Source organism: Solanum stenotomum, chromosome 10 (genome assembly GCF_019186545.1).
Source record: "Solanum stenotomum isolate F172 chromosome 10, ASM1918654v1, whole genome shotgun sequence".
Classification (NCBI taxonomy): Eukaryota; Viridiplantae; Streptophyta; class Magnoliopsida; order Solanales; family Solanaceae; genus Solanum; species Solanum stenotomum.
Window position 1 is genome coordinate 29047223 of NC_064291.1, and position 12375 is coordinate 29059597.

General features: G+C 33.7%; 1 protein-coding gene across 2 annotated transcripts; it reads right to left on the reverse strand.

The window, feature by feature from the left end:
* Positions 1 to 5058: 5058 nt before the first annotated feature.
* LOC125842112 (pentatricopeptide repeat-containing protein At1g77405-like) lies at positions 5059 to 11692 on the reverse strand. Of its 2 annotated transcripts, none has more exons than XM_049521318.1 (3): positions 10206 to 11692; positions 6622 to 6738; positions 5059 to 5534 (listed from the first exon to the last, which is right to left on the reverse strand). In XM_049521318.1, exons 1-3 carry the CDS (start codon positions 11419 to 11421, stop codon positions 5479 to 5481), a joined length of 1389 nt encoding a protein of 462 aa, XP_049377275.1. In that variant the 5' UTR covers positions 11422 to 11692; the 3' UTR covers positions 5059 to 5478. The 2 variants fall into 2 exon arrangements, with proteins under 2 accessions (XP_049377275.1, XP_049377276.1); XM_049521319.1 differs by lacking the exon at positions 5059 to 5534 and adding an exon at positions 6087 to 6310 and having other exon boundaries at positions 10206 to 11689.
* Positions 11693 to 12375: the final 683 nt, after the last annotated feature.

Consider the following 12375-nt stretch of genomic DNA (forward strand, 5'->3'; position numbering starts at 1 on the left):
CCCCTTAGATCCCCTAGGTGTCATGCCTTGAGGTCCCCTTCCTCCGCCCGCTCGCACCCGCTTGTGGCAGGAATACTAAATAGTTTCTAAGTTAATGAAACAGTTCATAACGCTTCTTCTGTACACAAATTGACTAGACTATCTAAGCCGGAGAAAAACAGTAATGTACAACAGACTACTCTACTGCAATGTCAATGTTAATGACTACAAAACAAAGATACTCTCTGCTAAGGCTAGAAAACCCAGAATGAAGCTCTTCCTAGATTGCAAGTTAATGGTTATATAGGATTGAATGCCAAGAGTTAATCTAACAGACAATTGGAATACTGAAGTTGATGCCTCTTCTCAGATCCCTGGTTTAGCTACTTATGTTGTGGAAGAACTCTACCGGTACAGTTAGAGGGCAATACTCTTTTGCAACAAACTTGTACTGTTTCAGAAAACTAAATATTAGAATATAGGAAATGTATGTAGATGCCTAGATGACTCTGCATGTACATAAACATACATGTCTATATATAGTCATTATTCAGTTAACATGATTTGATTAGAGTTGAGAAGGTAGATCATTTATCCCAATAATAGAATGTGTGCAGTTCAGACTCCAGTATACAGTCTTGGGATGAACTGAAAAGAGAATTATGCAAACCTATATCTAGAAAGTATACATTTGTTAGCACTTCATTCCACTAATCTTCATTGTCAGAAGGGGCTAGGATAAATTACCTTGTGTTGGCTATATTTTCCCTGACTGCTGGTAAGCTAGAATTGTTGTTGTTGCAACAAAGGTTGTGTAGTGCCATGACACAATCTTGTAAATCAGAGGGTTGGTACAAAGTATAACGCCTCAAGGTAGAGTTCTGTATTAGGAGTTTTCAAAAGTCAAATTTTATAAGAATATATTTGTTGAAAGGAGAATAACAAAGCATGTTGTATTCTAAAAGAGAGAGTTCTGCAATGTAGCTAGCCAAGTGGTCCAACTGCAGTGACAGAACCTGTAGATGATTATAAAATTTTAATCGACTCTTGTTTCCTATACAAAACATGTTGGAGAATTATCAACCTTAAGTGAAGAGGTTACCTCATTAAGTCCTTGAGCAACTCGAACAAACCTCTTGCAGTATATCTCAACAATAAGTTCCTAAACCTCCTGAAGTGGATCGTCGTTATTTACTCCTTCAAAGAATTTTTTTCATCACCCTGTTCTTCAAGAAAACGAAGAAGAAGAAGAAGAAGAATGTGAAGTCTCTACGACCGTTAGGGGTTCACTTGTTTGAATTGGACTAATCAACTAATATCCTTCTTCTTTTTTCACAAAAATGTACTGTTCTATTTTAAAAATTATTTATTTTTAAATTTTAGAACTTTGCAAAATCTTTTTATATTTCTTAATTAAATTTCGTATTTAATCAAATTCCATCATATAAATTAGTAATTTATCAAATGGTTCACATTGAAACTTTTGAAGCTTTCTATAAATATTTGATTTACATTCTTTTTATTAGGTACCTACTTATTCATATTTTGTAGAGCAGTAAATGAAACTAACAAATGATTGTTGGCTCGTGGCTATATTTTGAGATTCTTTTTTCTCTTAAAAATAATAATTTTAAACGTGAAATTGTACGTTTCTTTGTTCTTGAAATTAATTTGCTAAATAGTTTTGTCAATTGTTTCATAAAATGTCAGCTAAAAGAGAATAAGATGTTAAAACATTTACCTGCATTAGTTGATTGCCATTGGATCTAATGTCGTTATAGACTTTAGGGACATTCATAAAGAGTTTTAATTGCCGCTAAAAATAATATTTTGCGATAATTAAGTTATTGTCATTAATTAATTGTCGCTAAAGATCATTTTTGGTGTTGTGACAAGAAATGAAAATTATAAATAAAATAATAAATATATTTCTTGTTAGAAAAAACACCTAAGAAATAAGTACTATCCATTTAGAGCCTATTTGACATTATTTTTGGTTATTTTTCTCTTTTCCGGGGAACTAGAGTACTGACTAAAGAGTAATTGTATGATATGAATTATGTATTAATGACAGTGTCATCTGACATTCTCCCCTAGAATTGGAGTTCAACTTAGTGCAGTAATGTATCAGCACTATAGAATTGACTGTTATTGACAATGATGTGCTTATGTTTTCCTTTTTCTACAGTGTCTTGTTGACGGAGCGGATGAGTATTTGCAACTTTTGAATGTTGCAAGCAGTACAATGCAAGCGCTTAGTAACATGCCCAGGACATGGAATTCCTCTAATCAAAAACTAGCTAAGTCACATTAATCGACCGCTTATTTGGTTTATTGGAAAGTCTTCTGATATGGTTTGCTTTCTAGTCTTTCTTCTTTGCCTCATAATTTGTCTACTTAGATAACGACTTGTATTAGGAGGAAAAATATAAGTATAAGTTTGACCCGACCCGCTATGGGAGTTGCCTCAGATTGGTGCTTTCCGTCTCCATTGCTGAAGCGAGAAATGGAAGAAGAAGATTCATAAGAATGGACCCGAACTGGGTCCGGATTACTTGTCAAATCTAGAGACAGTTTGTCGATGGTCAGTGTCTAGCCGGAAGTCAATTTCTCCTTTTCATGATTCACTTTCCTTCACGTGAGTCGTTGCCACCAATGAGCGATGCTGATTGCTTTGCTTTAGAACCAACACAGTTTTTACTATTTCTTTTGTGTCTACCTTTCCCTAAAATAGTTATTCCTCACTCTGATTTAATTTATATGACGTAATTTTGATTTGAGAATCAAACAGTTTTACGTATATAACTATGAATTTGGCATTGAATCTTCAAGTTTGGATGTGAGTTTTGAAGGTTTTTCCACAAGATAAGTGGAGAGTTAAAATAATTTAAGATTATTCATTTTCAAGGTTATTGAGTGTAATTTTTAGCGTTTAAAGATATGAAATATTATTATTCATAAGAATTGCCACAAGAAAGAATAGGTCTAAAAGAACCATATGAATAATTGACCATTCTGCTTTTTAAGTATGTGAATTGTCCATAAAAAAAAGGCTCCGAGAAAAGGAGTAATAATTTGGAATAGGGAATCTCAGTAGCTCAGTTGGTTGGTAATCTGAACTCCCACGGTAATGATTTGATTCCCCACATTTAATCCCTATCCTCAATCTTTTTTAAAAAAAATAATTTTAAATAGTTTATAAAATTTTGAAAATAGTACGTTGTTGTTTGTCTTACTCCTCCGCAATTACAGGTGCCCCAACTTAATGATTTTAATGGGTGACTGGCAAGAGATTCTACTATCAACATTATTGCAGAGTCAACATAACTCACTAATAATTTTATAAAAAGTTAATCATTTTTAGGACTGTGCACCTCAATATTTGATCATTAATCAGATTTTTTTTGTGGCTCCATTTGAAATGGAGATGTGCAACTAATCTACATATCACGTACTGCACTCTTACTATGGAACAAAAACACAAGGAACTTGTCGAAAGGTCAGGACTGTCTACCAACAAAACTTGGTAATCTGAAATGGAAGAAAATCAAACCAACTGCACAAGGCAAATTGTACAAGACCTTGATTAAGTAAGGTCTAGAATCCATGATCTTTTGATTAACTTCTATCAATGAATGATTTTTTACATTATTATGTCAACTTAATGATAATTACAATGAATGCATAAGTGAAATTAACAACCTGACATATAAGGTAAAAGTTGGCGTAAAACATCTTAAAATACACTTATAGCCAGCAATTCCTTATAGGACTAGTAAGAGAAAATGACATAAATAGTCCCTTAACTTTAACTATAGGAGTAGGTCTAAAATGGTCCCTTAACTATACACTTAACGGATTTAGTCCTTTAACTATTCAAAAACTTATCAACTGTGGTCACTTAACTATACACTTACCGGTTTTAGTCCATTAACTATAAACTTACCGATTTTAATCCTTTAAGTATTCAAAAACTTATCAAGTTAGGTCTTTGTCCATTTTTTAAATACAAATAGTTTGGGTTTATATTAACAAAAATCTTCGTGAAATTAAATCTTTAACCCATTTTTTAAGTTGTCTCTATCCCCACCTTTTTTTCGTCAAACTACTCTTATGAAAAGAACAATAACGTCAACAATTCATAATAAAATTAATGAGGAAAGAAGATATAAGTCCTAATTCTATTCAATGAGGGATAAATTACGCATATAATTGTTGTTAATGACTTGAATCCGCACTTGAATATGCTAATCAGTGCGGATTTTATTTAATTTACTCAAATTTCTTTACGTAAAATAAAATGAATAGAATAATTAAATTGATCTATTTAAAAAATAAAAAATTACAAATCTGCCATTTTATAAATTTCAATTTCTAAAAAATTAAACAAATTTCGTTCAATGAAATCGTTAGAGTACAAACTTTGGATTTAACGGGTAATAATTTTTTTCTTTTTATAATAAAGTTAAGCATATTCAAGTCATTAGTAGCAATAATATGCTTCATTTTATCCTCCGTTGAATAAAATTATGACTTATATTTTTTTTCTTCATGAATTTTATTTTAAATCGCTGAGGTTAAGGTTATTCGCATAAGGTTAAATTTGAAGAAAAAATAGCGGAGAGAGAGAAATAGTAGAAAAAATTGCTAAAGTATTTAATTTATCGAGGCATGAATTCCGTTAATATAAACCTAAGCTATTTGTATTAAAAAATGGACAAAGACCAAACCTAATAAGTTTTTGAATACTTAAAAGACTAAAATCGGTAAGCTTATAGTTAAGGGACTAAAACCGGTAAATGTATAGTTAAGGAACCAAAGTTGATAAGTTTTTGAATAGTTAAAGGACTAAATTTGTTGAGTGTATAGTTAAGGGACCATTTTAGACCTACTCCTATAGTTAAGGGACTATTTATGTCATTTTCTTCTCGGACTAGTAACAACATGGACAAAGATTTATTGTAAATTTTTAAAAATTGATACACAGTACCTGAATCAAATATGAGGCAAAAATAAGTTTGACAGTAAATATGGGTGTGAAATTTTGAAGACACAAGATGTATTACAATGTGTATTGTTATAATTGACTCCAACTGAGGTAAACGTTTGGAAGTGTTGAGCTTAATTGTACCACCAGCAGAACAAAATCAGATTCATATTCAAGCTTTTTTGCCGAGCAGAAATTATAGTCAAAAGCACAATTGTATAAGTTTAGTCATATTTCTCTTATTCTTTACATTACTTGCACACGTCATTTAATGACAGACGGAAGAAAGGAGGAACGATGCAAGTGCAGCTTTATGTTCACACAAACCAACAGTCAAAATCTTTATAAAGCTGAGAGCCGCCTGATTATGGGATGGCACCAAGCATTGCGGTTGTGTCGAGAGAATGTGTTGCTGGGATGTACTTAATGCCAGCATCAGACATGTGTTTTCAGGTGGATGACTGAATCCTCAGCACTGCTCTTTCCATCCCAGAAAAACTCGAGAGCAAATTTCAGCTTTTTCTTTGGGCCCATACAGGGATACCCAACAATGTGAGATGCGATTTATCTGGTTCATAAGAAGCACACAATCAGATATACTCTCTGAACAGACATTCAACCAAGACAGGCTTGAATAGAACACAATAGCTATTAAGGATTCATATAGTTGACCCCAATGAATTTGAAAAGAAGGCTAGCAGTATGACAAGGAAAAGAATAAGCAGTAATGTGCATCTTTCTAGCTTGGAGAATTTGTTTGAATCAGATCAAAGAGACATGAGAAGATTAACTGTGACCTGATTGGGGGTGTTATTAATCCTTATTGGTGAAGAACATTCCAATTTCATGTTCTTAGAGAATTTAGAAAGGCATTAGTACGTATCATATACAGAGAGATCAATAGCGAGTCAATCATAATCCATGTTAATTCTATTATTAAATAGGAAGGTAGGAGAACAGGAGAAAATTATGGAAGCTACACCAATTAATTTGCATCCGAAGTAGCAACAATAAGCTTATAAATGACCAGAATTCAACACAAGCAGGAAAGCAGAAAGGCTAGCCAGAGGAAATTATAGATTGAGGGAAAATCACAAGAAATCTGAAGGAGATATTACCTGAAATAAGTGAACGAAGTGGAAGAAGCAGGTCAAGCACAGAGAGAATGGGAGGAAGATGAAGCAGCAGAGAAAGAAAAGAGAAATCCCAACAAAGATCGATGAAAGTGCAAGGAATACACCTCTGCACATCTCCATTACTCTTTATGGGGTATTTTTCAGTGTCCCATATGAAGTTTACGTGAGACTTTGTTCAAATTCAAATCAACTGGATGTTGTCATTTTCCTGCAAGTAAATAGGCAATAACAGAATGTTCAAGTTTATCTGAACAACCAAACCTAAACCATCTTATACAAATGTCAAAATTAAAGGGCTGCAGTGATACCTAACTTAACACCTGTAAATTTCAATCATATAAAGAAATCAATCACCAACCATCCTAAAGTAAAGGCATATAAAGGCTACTAAATAAATAATTGAAAGATGTATCAGCTACTGTGGGGCAGAAATCTTACTTAACATTAACAATGCATATACAAGTAAAATCATAAACAACATACATTCTAAATAGTATATTGTATTTTTTGGGATCTGACCTTTTTTGGCAGCGGAAGATGATTCTCTTATCGCTAAAGCTTGTTGTCTAGGTAAATCAACACCCACTCCAAAACATGATGCTTCTTTCGTGCACTCAACCAAGAGACAGCAGCTTGCTGAATCAACATTTTTCACTCATCACCACGATAAAAGCATTTCCTTTTTGTCAATTGAGAACTGTACATACAGATCATGTCTTCTGAGCTTAATTTTAGAAGCTCTTTCTGCTGACTAATGGTGCTTTCTTTTTTGGGAGGAATAAGTTAGTGCCATCATTTTTTTATCTGATGACATCTCGTACAATGATAACGAAGTTGGAAAACCAAAATAAAGACAACAGGAAATGAGGAGATTGAGCATCCTTTAAACCAATAATATATACCACATGAATGAACAACCGATGAAGTTGCTAAACTATTACTGAACACATCAGTTAGCATAATGTATACAAAAATTGCAGCTCCTATGTTCTGTCAAGGTCTCATAGTCTATGTTGCTCGGACTCTTCTAAAATGTCAAGGGGTGCGTGTCGGATTCGTCAAAAGTAGTGTATTTTTGGAGAATCCGACACGGGTGCGGCATCGAAAGTGATGAGTCCGCGCAACTTAGCTCATAGTTGCTTCAGTAATTGCGCAGAAATAACATAGGGAAGTCTCACAATAAATTAAAGCTCTTGCAAAAAGGAGCAAACTCGGAGGAGAAAAAGCTGTCCAACTCCAACACGATCGAGTTAAAGGCAAATGAGAAAAGATTTTGCAGCACAAAGAGATCGAGTTAAAGGCAAATTAGAAAAGATTTTGCAGCACAAAGAATTCACACAACAAACAAAGATTTGAAAAACGATTAGCTCCTAAGACCTAATTTCCATAATCTGTAAGCACCATGGCAGTAACAATTGCTAGCTTTGTCATAAAACCTAATCTGTCTAAGAGATTGAAGGAAACAATGGCAAGAAATTAAAGAATCAGCTGAAGATGAAAACCTCGATCAATCTGAAGACGAAACGGAAGTAAAACCAAAGCCAAAACACACAATTACATACATAACGAAGCGACAACCATGTTCAGAGACAGATGACGCAGCTGACTTAAGAATTTAACACGCATTAGACTTAGTTACAGATTGAAGTTTTTTTCCTCGTTGATGTGATAAAAACATCTCTTTTTTTATCATGTGATAATAGTGTATGTAAATCATGCCTCCTGGTCTTTATTTTAAAAGCTCTCTTTGTTGAGTAATGTCGTTTTCTTTTTCAAAAGACTCTAAATTCTAACTCCGCCTTTGGACGATGTAGGTAGCCTATCCTAATGTAAAATATGACTAATTTTACTGCTCGAACCCATGAGTTATAGGTCATTCTTGTTAGGGTTTTGCCCTGATTTTCTTACCATAATTTAAGATTTATTTTTCCTTAAAGAAAAAACAAAACATTACCATAAATATTTTTACTTTTCTTGAAAGGAAAATATAATATTATTTTATATTTGGTTTATTCTCTCCTTTTAGGACTCCTTTTCTAGTAGGAAAGGTTTTAGGACTATAAATATAAGTTTGTTTCTTCTAACACAAACACAATAGAATCCACAAGGTAGTTGTTTAGAGAGTTTTGTTTATGGGGAGATTTTCTCTCTACAGTTTTTATGCTTTTTATTAGTTTTTAATTATGTAGACCAATGGTCATAACAAATAATAATACTATATCCTTAAGTATAGTTTTATGTGTCGTCTAATTTATCAACCATATTATTTGCAATTGTAAGCTTCCGCATGACGCCCTAATCAACCTTCATAACCCAACAAGTGGTATCAGAGCACATGGTTCAAAGATTCGACGGTTCAATGGTCTAATGCTTGAATGAGGTTGAAGACAAGATCAAGTGGTTTCAAATCAATTTGTAACTAATTTGATGATAAAGAAGATTTTTGTCCAGCTACCTGTGGAGAAAAGATTAAAACCATATTTTCAACATTCTTGTTGTTGCATCTTTGAAAATAAAAATAAAATATTTTAACCCATATATTTTAAACTTTATTTTTAACTATGGCAAGCAGCAGTGATGAAGACTGTGAAGAACGAAGATATCATGCATGTGAAGAAGACGAATCAAGTTTTGTCAAGAAAATCCAACCAAAAGGGGAGATTTATTAGGATTTTGCCCTGATTTTCTTACCTTATTTGAAGTTTATTTTTTTCCTTAAAGAAAAATCAAAGTATTATCATAAATGTTTGAACTTTTTCTGAAAGGAAAATATAATTTTCTTCCATATTTGGTTTATTCTTTCCTTAGAGGATATATTTGGAGATCTATAAATTGAAGATCCCTATTCTCATAGCATAACACAATAGAATCCACAATGTAGTCGTTTAGTGAGTTTTGTTTATGGGGAGATTTAATCTCTCAACAATTTTAATATTTTTCTTTATATTAGTTTTCATATAATAATATTAGTTTTTAGTATAAGTTTTTGTCATCTAATTTATCAATCATATTATTTGCAATTGTAAGCTTCCGCATGACACCCTAATCATCCTTCAGAACCCAACAATTCTAACGTAAGCTATGACTAATTTTACTACTCAAACCGATGATTTATAGGTCATCTTAATGTAAGCTATGACTAATTTAGTGCTCTAACCAATGACTTACCGGTCATCCTAATGTAAGCATGACTAATTTTACTACTCAAACTCATGACTAATATATATCTTAATGTAAGCTATGACTAATACTAATATATATCATAATGTAAGCTATGACTAATTTTAGTGCTCGAACCCATGAATTATAGGTCACATAGGGATATAACTCTTTACCCGTGATTTAAGGCCCCCCTTCAAATTAACAGCAACAGAGAAGGAAAAAAAATTCTTGCATACATGCACCACATTATGAGGAAAAAGATAAATAATTAAAAAATAACACAGCAATTTAAGAAGAAGTTGGTACCATCAATTTTTTATCCGCAGACATATACTGTATATCTTAAAGCCTAATTTCTACAAGCTTCATCACATAACATCATTAAATTAGTACAAAACACTGACAATGAATTCAAAGCTCACCTGAGATAACAAAGAAGCTCAAATCGAAGAAAGAAACGAAGGCGGTGATAAAGATATGGCAGAAGCAGAGAACAATTAGATAGAAGAAGTTGAAACTGCAAACTTTCTTTTCTCATCTTGAAGCTACATTATGACATTACACGTGTAGCAGCAGTACCTAACACGTACTACCCTAATACCTGGAATGACCAAAAAGCACTTGGACAGCAAGCTGGCAGGACAACGGCCAGCTGCTTCCAAGCCGCTTCTATATATAGAGAATTACAGTATATAAGTTAAATCCCTTGTGCTTTTATAAGATCAAAATCCATAAAAAACTAAGTTGTGCAGACTCTTCACTTTCGATGTGGCATCCGTGTCAGATTCTCCAAAAATAAACTACTTTTGGAGAATCCGACACGCATCCATCAACATTTTCGAAGAGTCTGAGCAACATAGATAAAAAGTATAAAATTCAATGCTATGAAACACTTTGATGCTGCAACAAAGGTTTTACTTTCATCACTTGTCTAATCCTACCTTTAATACCATCTTCTAATCTTGTACACAATTTTTCATCAAGCAAATCAATCTTCCCAGAAGATTCTAAAGCATCACGAACTAGTTTATAAGTATATTCTCTTGGAATCGAACCTTGATCAGCCAATTCGACAAGAAGATCTCTTGCCTCCACCACCCTACCAGTTTCACACATAGCATGAATTATCGGTGTATACGAACTGTTACATGGTAGTACTACTCCATGATTCATTCCTTGCATTCTTCTCAGCATTTTAATAGCCTTATCAATCTCATTTGTAACACTATAATACCTAATGAAAGAATTATACGTAATTCGATTAGGAACAACCCCTCTTTTCACCATATCATCCAACAACTCCAATGCTCTCTCTATCCTATTAGTTTTGCAGCATCCATTGATCAAACTATTATAAGTTACTACATCAGGAACAAATCCTTTGAATAGCATGATGCGAAACAAGTGATTCGCCTCCCATATTCTCCGTCTAATAGCTTTTCTACAGCCAGTTTCCATACCATATCTACAATAAGAGCTAATCAAGATTGTGTAAGTAAAGACATCAGGTGGACACCTAAAACCAGGCAACTCCATTTGCTCCATCAAGAACTTCGCTTTTTTGAAATTCCCAACTCTACAAAGAGCAAATATGAGTGTGTTGTAAGCATAAACATCAGGCTTACAGTGAAATTGCTTCATTCTGTAGAAAGTAGTCAATGCTTCATTTACCAACCCTTCTTCTCCTAGGCATTTTATCAAACACGTAACGGTCGGTGTCGTCAAAAGCCCTCTTCTCGACATTCTTTTGAGAAATTCCCAAAGAAGCTTCGAATTACAAGACCCTTTGGCAAGAACAAGAGACATTTCTCTGCAAGTGAGCTCATTGTGAGTAAACCCACAGCGGGTCTCAACCCAATGGAAAAATTCCAATGCTTTCTCCAATCCTAATTGTACCTTTTGAGCATCTCTACGAGCAGCTGGGCCAAGAATAAGTACTCCCTTCCGAGCGTTATGGAACTCTTGTTTTAGGTTTCTCCGCTTTAATGGGGTACGGTGGCGAAACCCATTTTGTCGGCCAATGGATCTTGGGGATTGGAAGAAGAATCTGGGGATTGATCTTAAGACTTGAGAAACTGTTTCTACAATCCAAATGAGTTGGGGAATTGAAGCCTCAAATGACCGATTTCTGATAATAGCAGCCATAACTTGATCCATAACGAGGTTTTGGATGAAAGGAGAAGAAAGTGATCTTGATAACACGATTTTGCAAAGGAAAAATATTCAAACTTTCATATTATATAATCAACCAAAGCCATCATGATCGCCATCAACACTAAATGAAATGAAATTAGGGGGTGCCAAAATAAAGCTCAATCCATCCAATCTATTTAAGTTTAGATGAGTCAAAAATCGCTAATTGATTAGTTCAATCCATTTCAGATCATTGAGAATTGAGTTAATATATATCTCAAAAGAACTCACAAAATCTTGTTAAAATATTTTCTTAATTTGATAGGTCAGTACTTGCAGCATTCCACTGGTGGTATACTTTGGAGGCATGATCTAAAATATGTGAAATATACAAGTTAGAAGAAACTTCATAGAGTTAAACTTTATCGCATGAACTAGAATATGAAAGAAGGGTACCTAATCTCTTGTAGTCTCCCTATTATAGATGAGGCGTGCACATCCTAGAACACTTGAACTCGGTACTCAGATACTACGTTTGTCATGCTCAAGCCATACCCTAGGCGTGATCGATACCTAGAACCTTTACTGGTCCCTAGCGAATCTTTGATCTGACTTACTACTGAGCGGAAGACTAAACACTTACATATAAGCTTTAAAAGAGATGAGCATTCAAAACATCTAAAAATACTTTATGAAAAGTTTGAAATGTAAATATGAATCATAATAATAATATTTAAAACATCTGATGATCAAAGACTTAACTGACTCACTAACATGTCTATAAAGCCTCTACTGAACTAAGGTAGGTGCGGAACAAGACCCAAGACTACTTGAATAATGAACTAGAATGTTCTACTAAAACTAAATGACAAATAAATTGGAGTCCTCCGAATGTAAGGATGTCTCACCAAAAGCTGATGGAGAGGATCTCAACGAAGCGTCTACTGTCGATTCTGAATACATGTATCTACATCATTA